The sequence below is a fragment of the Oikopleura dioica genome, chromosome 1 (genome assembly GCF_907165135.1).
Source record: "Oikopleura dioica chromosome 1, OKI2018_I68_1.0, whole genome shotgun sequence".
NCBI classification, from domain to species: Eukaryota; Metazoa; Chordata; class Appendicularia; order Copelata; family Oikopleuridae; genus Oikopleura; species Oikopleura dioica.
The window spans coordinates 5,725,740-5,749,514 of NC_137291.1; the positions used below are offsets into that span (position 1 = coordinate 5,725,740).

The window sequence follows — 23,775 nt, forward strand, 5'->3', positions numbered from 1 at the left end:
CTTTAAATTGTCAAAGAAACTTTCAGAGGGAGAAAAATGAACGGAATGAACGAGCAGCAGCAGATGCAAATGCAGAGCGAAATGATGCGGGACTTCCTGAAGTCTTACAACAAAACAACAAAGATCTGCTTCGACGATTGCGTCAGAAACTTCACCTCTGGCGAGCTCAGCGCTGATGAGAAATCATGTGGCCAGCGGTATGCTATTTTATCGCTTCTTATCTGTTCCATGACCACGTTTCTTAGATGCGTTACAAAGTATCTCGAGTACTCTGCCAGAGTAGCCAAAGAGTTCATGAAGCGAAACAACCCCGGCGCTTGAATTTGACTGTACACTCTTGAACACTCGCCAGAATTATTATTCTTATTTATGAACTCGATTGAAAATATAGGCTAATCAAAATACAACCCTAACTCGATTTTTTAATTGAAGAAACGAGACTCGACGAAAATGGGAATCTCTCAAAGTCTCCAAAAAGTACCAGAGACGATTGGGGCAAAAATGAAGGACGCTCAAAATGAGATGATGGGAGCACAGATGAGTAGACAATTGAAAATGCAGGGGGCGATGCGAGAGAAGCAAATGTGCTTTCAAGTTGCTATGGCGAGGCAGAGATTTTGGGTAAGCATCTTCTATCTGTGGAAGGCCTTCTTTTCCATGATATTTAAAATTTTTACAGTATTATCAACTGTTCGCAAGTGGTGTCGCTTTTGGCTGCATTGCGGGCGCTCTCAAAACCAAAAACGCAAAACTCGTCGCCCCACTTTGGCCCATTGGAATCGGCTACTCTTTCCAACATGACATGGCGTACGGCAACCTAATGGATCGAGCGCGCCTTGAAGCCGAAGAGATTTTGCTTCAGAAGCCAGATTGGCTTCAGATGCCCGGTGGAATGCCGACTGTTGAAGAGCTTTCAAAATGAAGTCTTCCTTGATTTCAGTTTATTTTCCGGTTCATTCAAAAATTCAAACAAACAATGAAATTCTAATTACTGCGTTATCTTCATTCGAGTATTTTCTTTTCAATGCTTCTGATTCATTTTTAATTCTTATCTTCCCGAAAAAATAAATATAAACGCCTATATTTTCCAAACAGAATTGTCTCTCTTTTTAATATTTCTAAGTCTTTCTGTCCGCGAAGACAGATCAGCAGGCCGTAGCTAATTCCGCGATCACAGCGGACTGTATCTAGATAAACGCCACTTACTGTATGAATCGCGCTTTCCGCTCCGTCCGTCACCTGAAGAAGAGATTCGAGCAAGATCCGAAAGGGCGCCACAAGCGCTACAAAGACGAAATCTTCGAAAGCGCTCTCAAGGGCCAAAAAATCGGGCAGGCGGAGAAACATTCACTCGACAAAAAGAGTACCTTCAACAAATTCGGACTCAAGGTCGAAAAAACTGATGTCGACTACGCGCGTTATTATGGCGACCCAGCTTGGAAACGGCTTGAGAGAAAGAAGCAGGGGGAGAAGAATGAAATTATAAAATCCATCGGAAGGCCTGGAGAGAAAAATTCAAAGCCGACTCGTTTTGAGGTAATTGAAAGGTTTAACTCTTTGGGCGCGAGCCTGGTCCTATGCGTTGGCAACCGCGTGGCGCTTTAAAACGCCACGGAGTTTTTCTCAATTTTGAGCCATTTCTTAATAAATTTCTCTAATTTAAAAAGAAGTGTTAAAAAGAAAATCGTTTGGGCTATCCATTGATCCCAATTTTATCTTTTATCTCCGTCGGGAATAACTGTAAACAGCCATTGAAGATTGGCCGAAAAACAGGAAGGCGCCGCGCGCTCTCCCTCTGTTTTCCCTTTTTGAAGGGAAAAGCGCGTGAGTAACGCCTATTTTGGCCGAGTCAGACTTTTTCTTTTTGATTTTAGAGCAAGTTTTTGTAGCAAATTTATTTTTTTAAAACAATCACTAGGTAGAAAAATGTCCGAATTTTCCAGAAAAGTAAAAATTTTTACATTTCGCTAAGTTATTCGTAGAGAAATCGCCCGTCAAATTCCCCGTGGCGTTTAAAAACGCCACGCTCGCCCAAAGGGTTAAACAAGTGTTATTATGTGTTAAATCTCAGGGATCCGAGATACGTGGTAATCAGCTAATGGACGCGTTTGGCATCGTTGGGTTCACGGGCGCAACCTCAAAGTCGATTAGCGCCGACAAACTTAAATCCATCGCGAGACAAAATCGCGAGCTGGAGAGCATCATCCCGACTTTGAACGAGAAATTGGCTCAACTAGCGATCAGCAATCCTGAATTGGAGGAAATATCTATCTTCGGAGTCAGAAAGCTCAGAAGAGACAAAATTCTAGTTTTACTGAGGCAAGACAAATGTGAGTAATGCTAGGAAAGTTTGCCCAAAGTAGGAATTACATGAATCATGAAAAAAGAAAGGGTCTTAAATTTAAACTGTTCTTTAGACAATAAATCATCACAAGACCAAATCCTGAGAGTGGTGAATCACAACATTCGTTTTTTCAACGAACACGTTTCCGACCAAATCAATTCCGAGCAGCCTTTTGGCAGAAAAGTACGAGTTACAGTTGTTTTCGATTTGATGAGGAGGGATACCCAGCTCTTTGACCAAAGTTTATTTGTCGAGGACGTTTCTGAAGAAGAGCATGAAAAAGGTTAAGTTCAATTTATCTTGTCTAAAATTTCAACTTGGCCAAATTGTGAACTGCGGTAAATCTTAATTTCCTGGTTGCTTTTTTAAACCCTTTCTTGTTCAATATTTCACTCAAAGCGATGTCCTGTCGCGATTCCCTGTGGCCATAAATAACCAATTCTGTCCTGTCCCCCGATATTGAGGATAGACAAATTAATTAACATTTATTCTTTGTAGCTATGACGGAGATCACCGAGCTCGCGAGAGCCCAATTCGAGTTCAAAAAAGAAAGAGATGCGGAGTACAGAAATGCGAAGGGATTAGAAAAGAGGCAATTTCGGATGCGAAAACAAGCTGATCAGATTTTGCCGCCAGAACAACTTGTTGATCATCGAAATCATAGTTCAGGAAAGGGTCGCAATGGCGGGCGTGTTCAAATCAATTCCTAAGCCTGTACCTTTTTTAATATTGATGCTAAACAAATCTGACCCTTCTGACAGACGCCGCGTTTCAAAAAAGCAGTTCGGTCGAGCGACCAGAGTGGTTTCAAAAAGACCAAAGAGAAGAGTTCGACGAAAATGTCATTTTTCTCGGAAAACAACGCTCACTTTCAGAATTCGATTAATTTCGCTGTTGAGTTTTGAGCTGAGTGTGTTTAGACTGCCTATGTATGGATCCAAATCGTCGTTGAGTTCCTTTCAGTCGAGCAAATTCGGCGATGACTCGGACGAAGAAGATAATTCTGAAATCAATCGACACGGATTCAAGGTCGTTTTCTTCCTTGATTTCAACTTGTAAAAGGGCTTTCATTCAGGTGAAAAATGGCGAAATCGAAGACGGACTACATGTTTCTATCGAAAAGAACCGAGAGCGCGAGAGCAAGTGGCTACTCATGCTGGCCAATTGGCACTTGTACTCGAAGTCGAAAAAGTATCAGTCGAAACTGAAGAATCGAGTCCGCAAGGGAATTCCTGATGCTATTCGAGGAAAAGCCTGGATGTTCCTGAGGTACTTCAATTTCACCTTCTCGCTTCTCAACATTTCTAGTGGCGGAGAAGTCTTAAAAAGAGCATCGCAAGAAGGAAAGCTCCAGGACCAGACGACGTTTCAAATGCTCGACGAAAAGAGCTGCTCAGCGGAAGAAGAAGAGCAAATCGAAAAAGATCTGCACCGTCAATTCCCCGATCATGAAATGTTCTCGACAAAGGGAAGCGGCAAGCAGGATCTCTACCGGGTTCTCAAAGCGTGGGCAGTCTACCGCCCGAATGTCGGCTACTGTCAAGGCCAAGCGCCCATCGCTAGTTTATTATTAATGCATCTGACAGGTAAGCTTATCAATGAACAACCGCGTGCATAATTAAAATCATCGACAGCGGAGGACGCCTTCTGGAGTCTTGTGGCTATTTGCGACTATTTCATTCCCGGCTACTACGACGTTGGATTGACAGCTATTCAAATGGACGGGCTAATTCTCGAGTCGCTTACGAGCTCATACTGCAGGTTTGTAAAAGGTCGTGTATTCTTTTGAATGATTTATTTGTCCAGCGATGTCCACAAGCTTCTGAAAGCAACAAAAGTCGAATCGATGTATTATATGACTGACTGGTTCATGTGCATATTTATACGAACGCTTCCCTGGAACACTGTGCTCCGCGTTTTCGACTTGTTCTTGTCTGAAGGAGTTAAAGTAAGGACATTCTTTTGAACCAAATTTTTATCGATTTTAGGTGCTTTTCCGTGTTGGCTTGACAATGTTGAGGGAAAACCTATCGACGCTATCGAAAAAACTCAAGAAAAATAACGCAGATGACTTGTTCATGGACGCAATGACTGTAATTAGAAATCATTAAGGAACTCCAATAAACTCACTTTCGTGTAGTTCGCAAAACGCTCTCCAGAAGCAGCAAAGAACGAGGACAACTTCATTCGCCAAGTTTGCTCCTGTCGAGTAACGGAACGAGAGCTGACGAATGAGTTTCAGAGGCAGATGAAAAAATGGGACAGAACGAAAGGAGTACGCTCTTTATTCACTTATTCGAGAATTCATTGCCTTTTAGGACGTGAGAAGGAATTACTACAAGAGGGATCCCGAAAGCATCAGCGATGTAAAAATGCCATACACAAACGGAAAAATGTCGAAAACGATCAATCCAATCAGCGCTGATGCTTCAAATGTCACTGCTGCTCGTGAGAATTCAACCATTTTGTCCTCAATATTAACCTTCTTCAAAGAAAGACTAAAGACAGTTCCCGAAGCTCCCGAAGCACAAGAAGAAGACACGATTTCGCCGACCGACGAGCGCTGGAAAGGCGTCGACAGCAGCAACTACGACCCAAACGCGACGATCAAGCCATTGCCGCCGCTGAAAACGACTCCGCAGAAAATAGCGAAACCGCCGAGGTCGATTTCCGCGCCTGAGCGATTTCCGGACACTGAGACGAAACTGTGATCTTGATCTCTTTTCCAAAGACTTGTCCCATTCACCGCATAGACCTTATAAATACTTTTTATTACTGTATTTTCTTGCTGACTTGCCATTTGCACCATTTAAGTCGACTTTAAATATATTTATCAATCAGAAAACCCCAAGAACGAAAAAAACATCAATCAATTCTTTTTCTCCTTCGCAATTTTAATTCTCCTTTTGACAAAAATATTTTGTCGCTTTTAGATTATTCGCTCTCTTTTAGCAAAATTTTGCCTTTTCGTCAGTTTCAAAAATAATGCTGCTAGACTTAAAATTGATTCGGATCTCCATATTCTTCAAAATAGTAAAAATCCCATTTCTTATTTTTAGCTTTTTCCCATTTATGTTTCTTTTTTTTCAGTTTGAAATTTCTTCAATTTGAAATTCGAGTTCAGATTATTTATTTTCTTGATCCTTCATTTGACACTGAAATACATGAAAAAATAATTAAAATAAAAAACATAAATTTATTTTTCTGAAAATATTAAATTTCAGAAAATTAAAAAGCAAAAATGCCTTTTGGAGACAACGAGAAACCATTTGTGCATCAATGCCAGGGCGGCTATAATTTAAAAAGCAGACACTTCAAGTTCTTTCTCAAAGACATTCACTCGACAAGTAAAAAGCAGGCTTTTCTCAGGTCATTTAAAAAATCTCTCAGCGCTAGATCGGATGCCGCAGAACAACAAGCACGTGGACAACTACGAAAGAACATACAAAGTTCCAGTCATTTGCATGTTCGGCGAAACGCCCGACGATCACTCTGTAATGGTCTTTGTCCACAACTACTTTCCCTATTTCTACATTGCAACGAATCCGCATGTGCTCGAAAGAGACATGAACGCAGTCCTCGAGCTTTTGAAAAACGACGCGCGACTCATGCACGGTTCCAAAAATCGCTTTTCTGAAATCATGAAAGACTCGCTTTTGAACCAGCTAAAAAGAGTACGAGGCGAATTTCTTGGAAAATTGAAGCCATTTTGGCGGACTCCGTTTTACGGCTACACTACTGAAAAAAGATTGTACATCAAAATAACCTACACGAAGCCGTACTTGCACGATGCAATAAGAGGAGTGTTGGAGGAAAAGTTCAAGGTTCAAAATGGATTTTACAATTATGTGAATCAGTTTTACTCAGGCACAGGTTTCTGAGTCATCCTTCTTCAAAAATAGTCCCTAACCTTAACCCTAACCTTAACCCTAACCCTATTCTTATTCAAATGCAGTAACCTAAAAAGACCACAATGTCGCCTTGAACAAATCCGTTTACCTAAATCGCTTCCGCTACGACGAGCGCCCGAAAGCGGAGTTCAACGGGATCGACTTTCTGACCGGCCTCCCCAGAGTGCAGCCAGGCTCGCGCCCGACAAGCTGCGACTACGAGCTGCACTGCTCTTCCGACGACATTTTCAACAAAAAGCTTCTCCCGCATTTCGTGGAGCACGTGTACGTGGACCCGCGCTGCGACCATCCAGCTCTGCACATTCACTGGCTCAACAGGAAAAATCAAGATCCGGAAAATCCAGTTATTGAGTACGACGACTTCGATTCTGATTCCGAGGCGCTGCTGGAAAGAGATCCGAACAGGTCACAAATTGACTTGGACGCGAGCCAGATTTTACGGGTCGTGGCGGATCTGGAATCCAGAGGAATTCGAGTCGATATGCAAGCGCTCGCAAAAAAGAACGAGGAAGAAGGAATCAAGGAAGAGCCCGAAAATGGCGCTAAAGAGTCGCCGAAGAGTCCAAATCCGATTCTTGACGAGCGAAAATCGCCAGAAGTTCTCTTGAGCTCAGATGAAGAAGGTAATTCTCAACCCTTATTCGCGGCTGGAGAAAATGACCTTCTGAGCCAGTCAATTTACCTCCCCGATTCTGAAAATGAAGAAGACAAAAAGAAACCAGTTCCTAGCGATTTGGATCGAGAGAGACGAAAGAGCCAATATCCGGAAACAGGGATTGATAGTCTTAGAATCGCGAGTCAGCGGAAAATAAGCGAGTCTGAAGAAGATGGCTCGATTGCTGAAAACTGGGACTCGGAAGGCGACGATTTCTGGGAAGAAGAACTTGAATCGAACGATTCGGAGAGGCTTATTGGCGACTTGAGCAAGAAAGACGGCGAAGAGAAGTCCAATGATTCCGTAAAGATTATTGGCGAAGAAAAGAAAGAAGAAGAGGAAGAGACCGGACCGAGTTGTTCATTTTCTTCAAGAAGAAAACATTTAAAAATCGTGGAAGAAAAGCCAAAAAGAGCGGCATTTCTGGAATCCTCGGTAAATATCTTCGGAATGAGAATTAACACGCGAAAAATTAAGAGCGACGAAGATTCAGCTGAAAGTAATCACTCCGATGATCTTTTTGCGAGAGACTCAGATTCAAGCTCGAAGAATTCGTGCGAAGACGATTTCAACGAAAGTTTCGACGAAGAATACTATGAGACGTTATGAGCTTTGTTTTGCATATTTCACTGCCGAAGTCCAAATTTTTACAGGTCAACATTGAATAAATATTTTATTTAAGAAATAAACGCTGTTCAAAATTCTGCTTATAGAATAAATAAATAAATGTAACGAGTAGACCGAAATATGAAAAGTCGGAATCAAGGCAAATATAAGGGACCAGTAGTGATTGTAGGAAGGTACTCGTCGATTGATCTTCGTTTTCTTCCGCTGGAACAGTCGATGACGCAATTTTCAACGCTAGAAGCAAAGTTTGGAAAGAACTCGTCTTGATTGTTACCTTGAGTCACAGACGTTAACATCGCAGTGAAGGAAAAGTGTTGACGCGTCAAGGAATTTGAAGGAGTTCATTCTGAATCTCGCAAAGTTCTCTTCGCCGTTTTCGAAGATTTCCAAAGTGTCGCCGGCGATTTCGTCATTGTTGCCGCAGAAGTTGTCGATGAATGAATAGGAGAGTGTATCTTGAGGATTGTCGCTGAAATTCATATTTTTTACGAATAAGAGTGTTCAAGTACGTTGAGGTGGCCCAGCAGCGGTTGAGTTGAAGTTTGAAATTGTCGCCAGCTGATTCTAGCGCAGTTTTGACGAAGAAAGGCTGCGGGACTGAGATGGTTTCGTTCACCGCGAAATGATCGCTTTAATGCTTTTCAAAACGGCTCCATCGCTGATAATAAAAAATAGTTTTGAGAAACATTCCTGAAACCGTCGTCTTTGAATAGGTCAATGCTCAAGTCGAAGTTGCCGGTCGTTTCGCTCAAGTCCACGGTGAAATGATAGAGCGAGGTCAAAATCGGGCCCGAGTTGACTCGGATCAGTCGCTCGAAAGCGCACGCCAAGTCGACTTTCAGCCTTCTTTGGCGAGTGATTCCCGCGTAATTGACGCCGGCGACGCCTTGAATCGAGCTCTTGATGATGATGTGCGTCGCGTTGGAGACGATTTCGTTTCCGCACTCGGCGACTTTTCCCTGCTGCCCGAAGTGGTACTCGTCGTTGATTAATGTTCCGCTGCAAGCGCTGTTTACTGCTCCGCCGCTCACTGCATTTGGTCCGCTCAACGAGGCAGCAGATGGATCCATATTCAAATGGTCGAAGACGCATTTGTGGATGGAAATGCCGAAATGATCGGGGCGGCATTTTGTCGAGGTCTTAGCGGAACAGTTTAAAATTGCGATCGAGAAGGAAATACTTCTTACTTGAAGACTTATGTCACCGGAATCACAAGGAGTGCTTCCTGCGGATGAAGTAGTTGGTGTTATGCTCGTTGAAGTTGTAGTAGTTGTGGTGTTTGCTAGAAAATTTATTCTGATTCACAAAATTCTTTATTTGCGTGAATCTTTTTTCCTATCCTGCGCAAAAAGCTCACTGTACCCGGTTTTTTGGAATGCCGAGCGTTTGGACATTTGTTCGATTTTACTCCGATAGATAAATACTTGTTTATATAGTTTCGATAGGTTCATTTAATACTTACATGTGGTGGTTGTAGTCGTTGTTGTCGTTGTAGTTGTCGTGGTAGTTGTTGTTGCTAAAAGATTGATTCTACGTTACTTTACCCGTTTTTTTTCCTTGAAAAAGAATGCACATAGGCATTTTGATATTTGTTTGATTATAACCAAAGAATAAATTTTATCTTTATATAATTATAATATTCACTCTCTACTTACGTTCAGGTCGAACAACAAATGTATCTGAGTGTGCTTTCCCGACCAGAACTGTATCTTCTCCTTGATTGTAGCAGAGGCTGAAGATCAGGGTGACAGCGGAGTGTTCGACCGTCGGCACGATATCGTTGAAAATCGCTCTTCCGCCGATATAGGCAACTTCCAAAGTTCCAGTGAGGGTTTCGTTTTGGTAAACTGGCGCTTCAACACAAACTCTGCACTCGTCGCCAGCTGGTCCACAGGAGCTCATGTACTCGCCATTTGTGTCGAAGATTTGGATGCTTATTTCTGGCAGCGGCTGAAGCACGTAGTTGATTGTGACGTTGTCTGTGTACTCGATCTGTACCGAGCCTAAAGAGGGATTTGGTAAGGAGATCTTTTTACGCGAGTTTACCGGGTGGAGCAGCGATCACTTCGAAAGGCGCAGAAGTGATTTCAGGCATAGTGAAATTCGACTCAGTGCCGGAATATGAAAGCTCGGCGGTCAATTGATAAGAGCCGAGAGAGTGAATTCGGAGTCCACTGAAATCAGCAACGCCAGATCCTTAACAAAAAGTAATTTACTTGATATCTTTACTATTGTTTTACCAGGAGTAAATGCGACTTCTAGTGCGTCGATGTATTCTCCATTCGCTTCGCTAATGAGAACCCTCCATGGATCTCCGCTGTATCCGACATTTTCCATCTGGGCGCCATCTTTATCAAGCATAACGACCTAAGATTTAGTAATCAATCTATTTTCGACAAGAAAAAAATACCTTGAATCCTTGCTTGGGACGCTGACTGACGATCATATTGCCTGGTTCTTGAAGAATCGAGAACGTTGTTGGAATTTGATCGTAAACCTTTGCTTCAGTCGTCTTGGACATGATTTCTTCTTGAGCCGCCTGTTTATCGATCGTTGTCTCGGAAATAAGGTCTTCTTTGCCAGCTTCGGCCGCTTTAGCTTCCACCATTGCCTGCAAGTTTTCTGCCTTTCTTCAAGATTGAAAATCATTTGTTGCAAAGATTAACCTCTGAAACATGATTTTTTCTTTTTCAAATCTTTCCTGGTTAGCTTCATCATCCGTAATTCCGAGATCCTTGAGAATGGTGACATCCTCGCCCATTGTTCCTGGCTCGTACCAATCAGGGACATCTCCTTCGACAGCTTCGCCCGTCAATGTCGTCGCAACAACCTCTAACTCGGTTCCCTGCGCATCCGCCATATCCTTGATGCTCGTCTCCAACTCGCCGTCCATTTGCTTCTGAACGAGAATGCTTCCAATTTTGTCGAAGTCTGGATCACCGACGCTTCTTCGTTTTCTTGAAGAGTTGACGATTCCAAGAGGCTTTCCGAACTCGAATGAAACTTTCATGTTGATGCTGTTCTTTAATTGAGGCTTTGTCACCATTGTTGCTTCTGTCCAGCTCTTTTGAGCACTTGTCCAGTTTTCTTTCTTGACATCGACGACCTTAACTTGGCTAGGATCGAGTCCGAGAAGTGCTGCTAGAAGGTAGGGCAGATCAGGAGAAGCATAGAACTCATTGACTGTCATTGATGTCGCCACATCGAGCGTTAAAATGATCGATTTTGCAATTTTTACTCGGAGTTTATCGCCTCCGCCAAGAACGAAATAGAGCATCTGGTCAGCACGGTCAAAGTAGTTACTGCCAGAGCTATCGGTAACATCAGGAATGAACGCTGGACTCGGGAATTTCCAGTTGTGCGTGGCGAAGTCGTATTGATTTGAGTAGATCATGTTGTTGCCGTTGAGGAAAACATCTTGTCGATTTTGACGATGAGTGAACATCTGGATTTTCACTTTACAGTCACTTTTAAATGGGTTAAATTTCTATTTTCTCGCCGAAGATTTCAAAATAGGGCTTTGATTAAAAATTCATTTACCCCTTCCTTGGAACATTGTACATCGCGAACTGGACTTCTGTAGGAGTCGTTCCCGTTGCATGGAAATCGTAAGTTTCGCCGCACTCAACAATAAAATGGTTCATTGTCGCACGGAGCGAGCAAGAGTACCCAGCACAGCATGAATTATCGTTGAGTCCGTTTGAGAGATCGATGTAACCAGTTGAAGATCGCAAACCGATTGGCGAGATTCGTCGTATTTCCGTGTCTTTGTCGAAGGATTCGAAGATCAAGTGCGCTCGTGTACTTCCGACGCAGTGATAAGCGGCGTGTGATTCTTTCCAGACGCAAGTGTCTCCTCTAGAAATGCCCTTGTGAGGCGCATAATCATCGATGGAGATGACTGTTCCATTCGTAAAGGTCAGCATGCTCTCAGGAACTCGATAATCGCCCATGCCGTAGGAGTCATCGACGCTGTTTGACCAAGGGAACCCTTGAACTCCGCGCCAATGGAATTCGGACTGCGAAAAGATGGATGTCTCGACGCCGTTGCCAGTGAATGATCCGTCCATGTCCTTCACCAAAAGCTTCTTTTGCCCATCGCATGGCATGTCGATACAATCGGCAAGATTGACATTTTCCAGCAGTGGCCGCTTGAACTCGACGAGATGATCAGCGTGGCAGTTAGTCAAGCTTGAACCCGAAATGTCAACCGAATGAGTGACATCTTGAGCGCGCGGGTTCGACATTACAATCACATTTCCTCTGCCGCATGTTGCATCCATAGAGTATTCCTTGAACAGATTGTTCGCGACGCAACTGTATCCGGTTGGTGATGGATAGTTGTCTTCCTTTGATCGAATGAGGAAGTTCTTTGGATAGTTATTGTAGTCAGCGACAAAGATAGGCATCATAATAGCAGTATGGCCAAAATGCTTGTTTGCCGGCGCTCTTGCCATTGTATTTCGACCGCCAGTCAAGGTGAGATAGTTTTCAAGGTTCTCCCAATCCTTGCAAGTGTGGTGGTCCGAAAGACCGATGAACTCGTTGTTGTCGATTGAGCAGCGAAGGTCACCGTGCCAGTGATCTAGAGGGCCTCCATTGCCAATCATCAAGTGGCCTACTCCAACGGTGCAATCAACGAATCTGTTGCCAAGTATGTGAATGTTTGCTTTGAATGCTTGCGTGTAGATGCCGTAGTCTGCGATTCGCCAGAACTCGAAGCCTTCTAGTAGAATACAAGGTCTGTTGTATTGAGGCTTGAGAATCGAATAGCCGAAACTCACCGAGTGAGCGTAATTGGTAATGTTCATTGTCCAGCTATCACTCGTGCAGAGATCAGAATGCTGACAAGGAAGCCCTCGGCCCACGTAGCCAGGACCATCACCTCCGGCGACGCGATTGTTGTGGAGAAGTCCGGAAAAGCTGTTGATACCAAAGCCAGGGCCGGAGGCTCCAGCCTGGTTAATTCCGCTGAAAGAAGCACCAAGGAAGGCCTGTGCGTACGTCATTTGGCTGACAATCATGACGGCTACATTGTTTGTTACAACTGAATCATCAGCCTGTACCGAGAATCCACTGCCAACAACGTTGAAGATTACATTTCTATCGATAACAAAGCTGTCAACTTCTTCGCCAATATTAATTGCGCCCATGTAAGACGAGTGGATGGATGAACCTTTGAAGTAGGAAGGATTCTGGAGAGTTGATTGATCTCCCTTGTTGTAGAAAACGATAGGTCCTCTCCAGTCGTCGCCACGGTTATGACCATATTGACCCATGTAGACGAGCTCAATGTTTTCTAGTTGCGCCCATCCTCGTCGGTAAGAATCACCATCGTCCGCTTCAATAACTACAATTCTTCCACCAAACATATCTTCCGAGTCTCTACTCCCGTCAAGACGGATATTACGTGTCAGGTGGACTACCTCAGTCTTGAAAGTTTCACCGACATCGGCTCCGCTATGATCAAAGTCGAGTGGCCTGTCGACAGTGACTGTGTTTCCAGCGATAGACACAATCTTGAGGGCGTCAAAATCACGCGGGTTGTAGGAAGACGCGGCAATGACAATTTCATCGCCAACTTTCCAATCTCCGCTTACGTCGTCCGTGAGCTCAATAGTATTTACGCCAGCGACGACAGAGTTTTGCAAAAAGGACAACGGTGTGTTCTGCGGGCATCCAACAAGACGTAAGCCACCCATAACACCAATCGTTTTGGCTCCGATCGGATGGGATCCATGCGGAGCACCGAATTCTTCTTGCCATCGATCACCCTTGAAATTGATCTTGAAGGTATGACTACAGTTGAAAGGTTGGTCGGTAGTTCCGGCGAACAGATTTCCATTTTCAAATTGGACGGATCTTCGTTTTCGTCTTTCCCAAAGATGTTCATGGCCGCCAGCTCCTGTGTTGATTAGGATGTCTCTGATATCGAGAGTGATGTCTTGAGCATCTGAAATAGTGAGTGTTCCTTCCAGGAAGAGAATGTCGCCATCAAAATCACTGTTCAACGTAACATGCTTTTCAAGAGGAATAGTGACATTCGATCCGGGTGCAGGGACGACTCCATCTTCCCAGCAAAGCGGATCTTCCCAGTCGCATTCGTTGAGGTCGGTTGGCGGTGTCGTTGGCGGTGGAGTTGTCGGTGGCGTGCAATCGGGCCAGAAGCATTTGAAAACTTCGAAGTTGTAGTCAACATCGTAATAAATATTTTCAGCGTCGGTTTTTGCGAACATGATCGAGAAATCAAGAGTATGCTGGTCAATCATATAAGCTAGAGGTCCCATTGACACGTCAAGCGATGTTTCTTCTCGGCCGGCGTACGATTCCCATTTCCAATCAGCGAAGCCTTTTTGTTTGAATCCGTCAATTTCAGCATAGTCGACCTCCTGCGTGAAAGGATGGCGAACAATCGCGTGCTTGTGCTGTCCAACATCGTAAACTGTTCCCCGATATGTAATATTTGTGATGTGCAGGAAGTCTTTCCAGAAAACATCGTGAGTTTCTCCTGCGAGAAGGATACCCATCCAACCAGTTGGATGTGTCGATCGACTGGTTTGAAAGGGGATAGTTGTGGATCCGTATTTATTCTCAATGTCCAGATTCAAGCCCTGGAGTGCGCTTGGTAGTACATTATTCATGCCATAGCGCATGAACTCGATTCCTTGACAGAAAGAACATGGAAATTTGACCGAAAACTCAGGCGCAGGTTCACACATCGAGGTCGGGTAGAGGCTTGATGTCGGTACTACTGACCAGCCAGCCATGCCTTTTCCAGTCAAAGAGCCATCTCGGTCGACAAGAACGGTTTCGTGCTCCCAGTCAGCCGAAAACTTTCTTGGAGAGTTAAACCACTGAATTCGCTCGAAATGACTAGTTCGACCGCAATCAAAGGGGTAAGAATGGTAGCAAGCGTCAATGGCGGTGCAGTGGCTTCCGTTTCCTTGATCGAAGTTGTGGAACTTGACACCTTCAATGGCGCACATTGCGTCTGGCTCCCACGGTGTTTCAATGCCGAAACGAGTGCACAGCGATAGCTCAGGGATGTTCTTATCAATGTATCCAATGACAGTCGAATCCTTGATGCCGGTAGCGTACTGAGTGTACTCTCCTCCGTAACGCCCGGAAATAGTTTCAAGGATCGACAAGCCGCCAAGAATATTGTTCGCTGCAATAAAGTCCTTCATCCAAATGTTATCTGCTACTCGGGCAAGTTCAGCACCTCTGAGACAGTTCCAGAAAATTCCTCTTTCAAAGGTAGCTTCTCCAGGAGGCCAGGTCGTCTGACAATCCTGTGTGCTTGGTCGATAGGCTGAGTTTGGAATCATCGTCATCACCCAGAAGCCATAAAAGCCCATATCGTGGGCAGTGTTATTGTACCATTTGAGGACACCCCTGTTGACTGGACAGAGTGTATCTTTGTAGCCTGGCTGAACTCCTCTGTGAGGGAAGGCGTGTTCAAATGGATTAACCCAGTATCCAGTTTGAGCACCTCCTGCGGCTCGATTATGTTGAATGATATTCCAGGGATTGGTAATCCAAAAAGCAGCAGCTTTTTGATCAGTGTTTAGAAGCGAGTTCGACGGTTTTGTTTTGATAGCCAAATTGTACTGGATTATGTTGTTCTCTTCGCAGCCATCTTCAATGAAAAAGTTGTGGCCCATAGCATTGTAACCGACGTTCCATTCAACCAGAGCCTGATGAACTCCATGAGTTGTGATGACGCGATTGAAAGTGTTGTAGACCGCGTTTCCTTTGAAATAAGAGTCGGGTTGGTGGCTTGATCTGTGGAAATGGAACGAGTATCGGGCAAACTGGGCTGCTTGTCCCATGTGGAAAGATTCAATGTGCGCGATTTTTCCCCACGTGATTTTGTGCATCAAGAAATGACCGCCAAACTCATCGGAGCCGATTTCATCACCCCATTTATTCTCGTAACAGCTTTGGATAACTTCGTCTTCTTTCTGGTTTTCTCCAGTCTCATACTCCGTGTCGCAGGGTGGAAGTGTTTTTGTCCATTCATCATTAACGTTTCCATACAGCTTGACGTTTCTTGTCAGAAGACCAACTTCGGCTGCAACTTCTAAGATTTCCCCATCCCATTCAGAGTAATGATAAAGATGTCGGTATGTTAGAGGCTCCGTCAAAAAGATAGTTCGTCCATCACTCGAGATCGAGTCAATGATTCTTTCTTCGCTTTGAGTAAGAGTTAGCCGCCCGCCAGTAGTTGCAATGACAATTTTATCGCCAGGTTTCCATGAGTTCATCGGAGCATCAGGATTTGTTACCGGATTGCGCACGAAGATGGAATTATCTCCTGCTTCTGCCGTTGCGTTTAACTGTGTCCAAGTTGTCTCGATTGGGCAACCGTGAAGACTGACAGTTCCGTCGCGAGTGATAAAACACTTGGCGCCGTAGATCGGAAGTCGAATGCTTCGGTGGTGGCCATAGAGCTCGATTTCCGCACCAATTGGATCTGACGGTGTTCCGCAGAAAGGCTCATATTCGTTTCCAAGTTCAAAGTGGCCTCCATCAGTGATTAAAATGTACTCGGCTCGGAGTTTAATGGCATCTTTGCGATCCCAGACGAGAGTACCGCCTTGGATGAGGAGAACTTTCAAAAGTGGAGTAGACTCGTCGAGCAAAACAGTCTGATTGTGGGGAATGACTGCAATATCTCCATCGACAGGTTTGCCAGTGCAGTTCACAGCGGCGTCACATCCCCAGGTGAATGGAGAGCTCCATCTGTCAACGTACCAGAATTTCGCGGCATCTGGGTGATGGAAAACAGCATTGCCATCAGGCACAGTCACATGAACCAAATGAGCCGTCGAGTATTGATGAGCTTGTGTCTCGCAGACAATTTCTGTCACGCTTTCAGAAAGGATAACACACGAAACTCCGTCGATTTCAACAGTTGTTTGTCCGGGTACAAAGTTGTTTCCAGCGATAGTAATTCTTGTTCCACCTTGGGTGCCTCCCATGTTCGGGTGAATGCTGTCGATGTACGCAGTGGTTGAATTGTCAAAGACAAAGCTCTGACCCGCGTTGCGTCGTTTTCTAACGCCCTCTTCGACAGATTCATCATCGTTATGATACCACTCGTACACGCAATCTGTTGAGCTTTCCCACACCCAATTTTCAATCATGGGCGTTTTACAAATTGCTTCTGTGTGATCGTTGTTAATTTGACAGTCGACGAGCTCCTCACCGCAGAGCGTTCCCATGTTGTTGTCGTAAAATCCGCTTCCAGTGATGGTTATGAGTTTTCCGCCACCATACGATCCAATATTCGGGTTTACATTGTTAACTTTGAAACCCATTTCGAAGACAGAACTTTCGTGAATAGCACTACCAATGCTGTCGAAGTTGATATCCAGTTTATACTCACCAGCTTCTTGACCAGGAACTGTGCAAGAAAGGAAAGCATTCGTGCCATCGCAGTCGACTATTGGGCAGTCTTTGTCGCCGATGGAAATTGTCACGCCACTGCAGCCGTTTGGAAGACTGTCGAGTCCAAAGGTGACCTCTTCATTGGCAAGGTATTTGTTCGACCAAGTTGGCTCGCTTGACTCGCTCTGCTGAGTGATAGCAATGTTCGTTTGAGTATCAAATTCGTATTCGCAGACACCAGGGGCACATGATATTTTTTGGTTACTGAAAACGATGGTGGCTTTTCCGTCGAAATCTTCAGTTACAGAATTAAAAGCTGCAGGAGTAATAATTTCGATTTTTGTTGAGCTGATTGCAGTGATTTTACAAGCTTTTGGATCATAATTTTGGCCACAAATATCGTCTTCTCCGACATAGAAATAGATCTCTCCAGTTGGAATCTGCAAGAAATTCTCACTCGTCGTGAAACGAAGTCGATGTCCGCCACCCATTGATCCCTTCTTTACAGCGTTGTCGAAAGATTGGATCTCAAGCTCGAGATGGAATTGTCCGACGTTGACGTATCCATAATTGTCAAGATACAAACGAACCTCGTAATCGTCAAAATTTGGATTAGGAAGATTCAAAGAGAAATGGCAAGTAGGACCAGAACAAGAGTGCGTAACGGTCATCGAGAGCCAATTGTTATTGTTATCTTCTCCTGCAGCACTCACTAATCGACACTCTGCTTCCGCCAAAGCGGGATGACCGAGAAGAGAAAGATCGAAATCGACAGTAAAAGCACTTTGAACCGATGGAGGACCTGCAACGTTAGCGATATCATTAGTTGGATCAACAGCGGTATAAGTTTGTCCAGCAAATGCTGCGGTGAAGCCATAATCGCCAGTGTCAGCGCAAAGTTTAATATCGTCTGCATTGTACTCATCAAAATCAGTCTCGCAATAGTAGACTGCGATTGCTGTTGGAACTCCAAGAGAATCGGTGTTTGACAATTTGCAGAGAATTTCCGTGGCGCTTACGGAAATTACATTATCACAAACACTGACAGCCATTTTTGCAACTGGGAACTTATCGTATGCGAAATATTCGCCTGTGATCGTCAAAATGCCGCCTCCTTGATTTGAACCCTCGGCCGGATAGATGCCAGAGCATGTCGGGGAAAAGGTCTTTTGAAGTGCAGTCAAGCTTCCGTCGATCTGGGCCAACCCTCGCCCGAATTGATTTACGTGTAAATAGACTTTCTCATTGATGGGCCAATTATCAGTTGTCTGTCCGATATTAGCTACAAGCTCTCCAAAAGAGCTTATCGATGAGATCATAAAAGGAATCTTTGCATCCGGATTCGTTTTCGTCACAGCGTAGACTTCATACTGATCGAGGCAGTCTTTGTTGTCGGCGAGCCCTGAAGCGGTGAGCTGAACGGTATTGCCGCTCCAGGAACCACTCGTTACAATCGGACTTCGAGCAAAGGAGAATGTGTGTGTCAGACAGCCAGTGCAGTTCGCGGAAATCGTCGAGGACGGAAGTTGAGTTGAGATATCAGTGTCGATTGGGCCACAGTTTTTCTGTGTGTTCCATTTATTTTTCCAACCGGTCCATTTTTTGACCTGATTTTTGATAGCAGAAAAACCATTAACCACGACTTCAACTTGGACCTCTCTGTCAACGGGATCGTTGATTTCAATAGTTCCTCCTGGTGTTACTGTTCCAAGATCATCAACAGGTCCGGTTGTAAAGGAATAGACTCCAGGTGCTTCATCAAAAACTCGATAAATCTCACCACTTGACGAGCTTTGTGGTGGATAAGAGAATTCTCCTGCAGGAACAGATTCTAGCGCAACGTTAATTGTGCTTTCGAGCTGCCATCTAAACACGATCTTGTCGTTTTGATTGATGACAAAGTCGGATGGTGACCATCCTGTTCCGATAAAATTTGCTACATGAGTAGTGTAAGTTGCATGTGTCAAGCATACAATTTTCTTGTTCGTTTGCGAGACGATGTCGCAGTTTTGGCCACCAATTGTGACTTGAGTAATTGTCGAATCTACACCAAAACCTTCTCCATCAATTGTCAAAAGAGATCCACCTGCCATCGAGGACGATGTCGGGGCAATTGTATTGATACTGAGGATTGTTTCTACGGTGATCGAGTCTGAGTATCCGAACTCTCCGATAAGTGCTCGGAACTGATGTGCTCCTGGTGCTCTCGCTTCAATGAAGAAACCATAAGTACTTCCATTCACAATCGCAGTGTGGACTTCGTCATCCTCAATGAAGAAAGTGACTGTTTCATTGAGAATATCTCGATCAAACGTCACCGTTACATCGTTTCCCTCAACACTGAGTGAGGATACATCAAGTGTGACGACATTTGCAGCGGCGTCATAAACATATGTCCCGAGGGGCTCCACATCGCCATCAAAGAAGATACTAACGGATGCGCCGAGACCATCGAAATTTTCAGGTGATCTCACAATCACGTCATCGACAGATCTGCCGACTACTTCCACGATGGTATCCCCGAAGGCGATGTCACCTTGAGCTAGGCCAAATCCGTCACCGCTGATTGTTACTAATGTACCACCATTGACGTTTCTGCCATCGGGGCCAACGGTCACACTGACACTTGTTGAAGAAGAGACAGTTACTTCAAGAGCAGTTGTGTACTCAGCGAAACCTGAAATAAAAATGACGTTTATGTCAGAAAAATTAAAAAAATTAGATCTTAGCTCAGATTAATTTTGCATTATGGGTTTTTTCCTGTTAGACCGCAAGCTGAATTAATTTATGATTTTTAAAATGTCAAATTCTTTGATTTCCTGAAAAGTTAACCTGATTCGGAAAGAACGTAGACAGCGCTTGACCCCCATGGAAGTTTTGTATATGAAACTTCAACAGAAGAAGAAGTTGCTGATTTGATCGTGCAGAAGACCGTGTCAAAAGTACAAGAGGTATCGCCAAACATGACCGCAACTGTACTTCCAAGATCGCTTCCAAAGATTTTTATTGTCTGCTCCTGCCCGTCGAGAATGATGTTGTTCGTGCCAAGTGAAGTTGCAGCTCCGCTATCGATAAATGCGAAGTCGCAATTGTCGCAAGAAGCCGGAACGTTTTTGATGAAAAGTTGGACCTAAAAATTTTCACCTGAGCTGGAAGCTTTTCAATTTTAAATTCACCTGAGGAGAAGACATTTCTTTTGTCAAAGCAGAGCCGGGAATTTTCCTAACTCTCACGCCAGCATCATTTGTTCGCCAAGCCAAATCATTCCCGTGATTTGACATGTCATCACTTGTGATCATGATTTCCGGGAAATCCCCGAGAATCTGGAATTTGACAATGAAGAAAACACCGTGGCCACAATCTTTTCGGAAAACTTCCAAAATGCAGCCAAAAAAGTCTGGATGTCCCGATTGCAATATCGTCAAGAGATCATCTTGCAGAATAGTTTCAGAATCAATCACTGGCGAAATCCACGTTTTGTAATGAAGTTGGAAGGATCCTTTCATTCCTGGGACGATCTGTTGATTCTCCCATGTGTCGATGATAATTGTATCGCCATTCTCAGTCATTGATGTTCGAAGACCAGTGACTTGCTCTCCAAAGGCGTTAGTAAATTGCATCGAGGTTGGTTCCGCAGCAAATTCACTGACAACTTCAATCGGTGCGAGAGTATTGGCACAGTTTGCGCCATTGAAAGTGACGGTGATTCTAGCGTCTCCATGCGAGCTACTGACATCGACGGAGTAAATATCGGCTCCGAATTTGAAATCATCAGAGAACCAACTATTCAGAAGAGCCGCTCCATTGTTCACAAGATCGCTCCAAGTCATCGGCTCCGTTGTTCGAGAAGACCATCCTCCAGTCAAGCGGAGTCGGAACTGCACGCTGCTTGAAACGGAGCCAGTTGAAAGGTGAATTATGTGTTTGGTCTTTTCGGCGAAAATCGGCCAGACGTGAATTTGTTGCCGCTCATATTGGTCCTCAAGCTTATGCCCGGAGGGTTGAATTATCTTATACGGTGGAATAGCCGACTCAAGTGTAGCGGGGCTCCCATCGCCATGAAAAATGTAACCGTATGATTTTGCTTCGATTGTGTAGAAGCCGTACTGGTAATCGGCATCGAGATGAACTCTTTCTCCCCAGGAACGGATGTAGTTTCCGTCCTTGTTCAGATCGTAATGGAGACCGTGGTCGATACTGTAATAACCAGTCACGGGGACTCGGAAGAAACCTCGCATCGTCCCAGTCTCTGATTGAAGATGATACTTTGTCTTCATAATTCCATCTTCAAAAATATCATTGGCTCCAAGACCGCCAGGAAATCGGGTTTCTTCAGGGTCAATATTCACTACTGATCGATCGACTTGACAAATGATTTCTTCGGAGGTCGAGGACAGGACTGAACAAGGGATATTTCCTGCGAGAATGATTTTTGGGGGAGAATTTGCTTTTAGCTTGAGATTTGTTCCAGTGATGGTGATGAGTGTTCCGCCAAATTTTGAGCCTTCGTTGGGCGAAATTGCGTCAATTCGTGGAGCGAGTGCAAAGTTGGCAGTTTTGCCCTCAGCTGTGAAGTAAAGGGACGTCTCATCGACTCCTCTACCCTTTTTCAAATGAATTGGGGAGATAGTATAATCTCCGACGGTTTTCGCCTCTACGCGGCAGGTAAGTGCGCCATTCCATCGGTCTTTACTGTAGATCGAGTACAAATGATGAACCTCATCTTCGTCCGTGTATCCAAGGCCACAAACAGCGACCTCCTGTGGATTTGGGAAGTCGGTTTCTATCTTAACCGCCATCATATGGTTTTCACGCTCATCCACGTCAAAAGCGGCGTGATCGTTTTGGTCGCGATCGCCAGCGAGATACATGAAAACAGAACTGTCGTCGCAGAGAAATCGGAACTCGTAATCATCGCAGCCGCCTGATGGGCAGATGATCATGGAGGCCTGTGAGTGCTCGAAGAGATTTTCCATGTCTTCTTCGTTGAGAAGAGTTCCATCTTTGAATCGAACAGAGAAGCTGATGGGAGCGGGGCAGCCGAAAGTGGAAGTGAGGAAACGATCCTCGAAAATGATTTCTTCTTCTTCTGTCGTGCCACTCAGCGATGCCCACGGTGTCCACGCTGGAGATTTTCCGGGAGCGACCGCGTTGCCATATTTCAAGTCGTACTTGACAGATGCTCTGCCCCAGTGATGAGGGCGAGTGTGGATGATACAGTCCCCGCACGTAGCCTCTAATTTTTCGCCGTTGAGGTAGACGAGAGTTGCCCATTCCGCCTCGCGATTAAATGGAGCAGCTTGGCAAGCAATCTCGCCTGGATTATACCAATGCGTGATCAGCTCACAGGGAACGTAAGTGAGCCCGTTTGCGAAGAAGACCTGGATATCACTGTCGAATAGGTTAATACAATGATCGAAGGAGTCAACTATTTTGCGCTAAAGGACTGTAATGGAAATTTTAGCTTTGTATTAGTCTCTTATTTCCGTAATAACCCTGACTGTTAGACATTCGCCCCTCTTCGCCAAACGAAGTCAGTGATTCTCCAAAATTTTCGCCTGAGATGGTAAAGATCGCACCACCTCTGGTTCCCACCGCATTCGGAATTACTTTCGTCACCATCGGTGTTTCGTCTCCGACGGCTTCTACCCGCTCATAAGAATTCGTGTCAGTTGATGGACTATCGTCGATTTTGATGATGCATGAATCAGCTCTTGCACAGGTAAACAGAGTCGAACCAGCGTCATTTTGGGCGAGAACGCTTATGTCGTACCGATCAAAGCCAGCATTCAAAGGAAGGCCGCATTCTACATTGTTGTCGGTGATTGATTTGATCTTGCAATCATATGTTAATCCTCCAGCGCTAAAATTCAATTTGACGCTGTGTTTTACTTATTTTTGATTTCTTATTTTTACAATTGAAAATTGAATAATGATTAAACCTACTTTGCTCGCACGGAAACAACGTCAACATCTCGGAAGTCTCCACCAACGATGACAGAAGCTTTTTCATCATCAGCAAATCTTGTCTTCGCAAAATGGAGACGCGTTTCCTGGCCAAGCACCCCCACAAGGAGGAGCAAGGCCCTCAGAAAAGCCATTTTTCTCTAATTCGCGACTTTCGAATGAGACCAGCAGAACCGAAGCGAGTTATCGCCGCTGCTATCTAGATGAAAAATAGCGCCGCCTGCCATAAACATTTTCAGAGTTTCTGACTGGAAAAATCTTGCGATTTTCTTCGGTCAAAAGAACAATCAGGTTAGTGACCTTTTTTTAACTCATGCGTGGATTTTGCCATTTTTAATTGAAAAATTTCAAGAAAGCTTAATCAAATATGGTCGAAAAAACAAACCATCGGTTCAAAGATAATCAACAGAGCTTTGTCTGAGTTTTATTTGTCAAAATGAGATTAGAATTTTTCAATTTTGTTACTTTTTTGACTCAATAACGGTTGTTGTTTTGCAATAAATGATGGAAAAGAGCGTCAAGTAGTTGTTTTTAAAATAAAATCGCTTCATCTTATCACTTGTTCGAAAGCTTCGGAATAAAAACGAGGCAGATTCGTCAAGTGGCCTCCTGGAAGATTCACGATAACGATTCAAATAAACTCAAACTTAAATAACATGAGATAATTTGATCCTTCGGGCGGTGTTCGTAAAGGTCGACGAAACCGCAGATCTGAATTCATCATAATTGAGGGAACAAATCAAGCAAATAATCATGACCCCATTTTTGGCAAGTAAAATTTATTCGGGCGATCATGTGTTTCACTTTACGATCGTTGAGAATTCATGACCTTATTTGACTCATAAAAACGTCAAAATACGCTAATGGTGATAAATGTA

General features: G+C 44.3%; 6 protein-coding genes across 6 annotated transcripts; 5 read left to right on the forward strand and 1 right to left on the reverse strand.

Moving 5' to 3' along the window:
* Positions 1 to 2: 2 nt before the first annotated feature.
* LOC145695534 (uncharacterized) lies at positions 3 to 407 on the forward strand. The gene is made up of 2 exons (XM_081772522.1): positions 3 to 197; positions 246 to 407. The coding sequence occupies exons 1-2, from the start codon at positions 37 to 39 to the stop codon at positions 319 to 321; spliced, it is 237 nt and encodes a 78-aa protein (XP_081628648.1). The 5' UTR covers positions 3 to 36; the 3' UTR covers positions 322 to 407.
* Positions 408 to 411: 4 nt separating this feature from the next.
* On the forward strand, positions 412 to 922 carry LOC145695533 (plasminogen receptor (KT)-like). The gene is made up of 2 exons (XM_081772521.1): positions 412 to 621; positions 680 to 922. The coding sequence occupies exons 1-2, from the start codon at positions 451 to 453 to the stop codon at positions 920 to 922; spliced, it is 414 nt and encodes a 137-aa protein (XP_081628647.1). The 5' UTR covers positions 412 to 450.
* Positions 923 to 1,209: 287 nt separating this feature from the next.
* LOC145711780 (uncharacterized) lies at positions 1,210 to 3,054 on the forward strand. Its single transcript, XM_081789469.1, has 4 exons — positions 1,210 to 1,536; positions 2,072 to 2,330; positions 2,418 to 2,627; positions 2,843 to 3,054. The coding sequence occupies exons 1-4, from the start codon at positions 1,210 to 1,212 to the stop codon at positions 3,052 to 3,054; spliced, it is 1,008 nt and encodes a 335-aa protein (XP_081645595.1).
* A 187-nt stretch (positions 3,055 to 3,241) lies between these two features.
* Positions 3,242 to 5,504, forward strand: LOC145703446 (TBC1 domain family member 10A-like). Its single transcript, XM_081781170.1, has 9 exons — positions 3,242 to 3,373; positions 3,420 to 3,613; positions 3,653 to 3,930; positions 3,979 to 4,105; positions 4,151 to 4,292; positions 4,333 to 4,437; positions 4,485 to 4,619; positions 4,663 to 4,792; positions 4,838 to 5,504. The coding sequence occupies exons 1-9, from the start codon at positions 3,272 to 3,274 to the stop codon at positions 5,053 to 5,055; spliced, it is 1,431 nt and encodes a 476-aa protein (XP_081637296.1). The 5' UTR covers positions 3,242 to 3,271; the 3' UTR covers positions 5,056 to 5,504.
* Positions 5,505 to 5,565: 61 nt separating this feature from the next.
* LOC145711781 (uncharacterized) lies at positions 5,566 to 7,695 on the forward strand. Its single transcript, XM_081789470.1, has 4 exons — positions 5,566 to 5,691; positions 5,735 to 6,211; positions 6,312 to 7,345; positions 7,388 to 7,695. Exons 1-4 carry the CDS (start codon positions 5,586 to 5,588, stop codon positions 7,517 to 7,519), a joined length of 1,749 nt encoding a protein of 582 aa, XP_081645596.1. The 5' UTR covers positions 5,566 to 5,585; the 3' UTR covers positions 7,520 to 7,695.
* Positions 7,696 to 11,073: 3,378 nt separating this feature from the next.
* Positions 11,074 to 23,031, reverse strand: LOC145711782 (fibrocystin-L-like). Its single transcript, XM_081789471.1, has 5 exons — positions 22,877 to 23,031; positions 22,541 to 22,793; positions 20,107 to 22,368; positions 19,763 to 20,060; positions 11,074 to 19,607 (listed from the first exon to the last, which is right to left on the reverse strand). The coding sequence occupies exons 1-5, from the start codon at positions 23,029 to 23,031 to the stop codon at positions 11,074 to 11,076; spliced, it is 11,502 nt and encodes a 3,833-aa protein (XP_081645597.1).
* Positions 23,032 to 23,775: the final 744 nt, after the last annotated feature.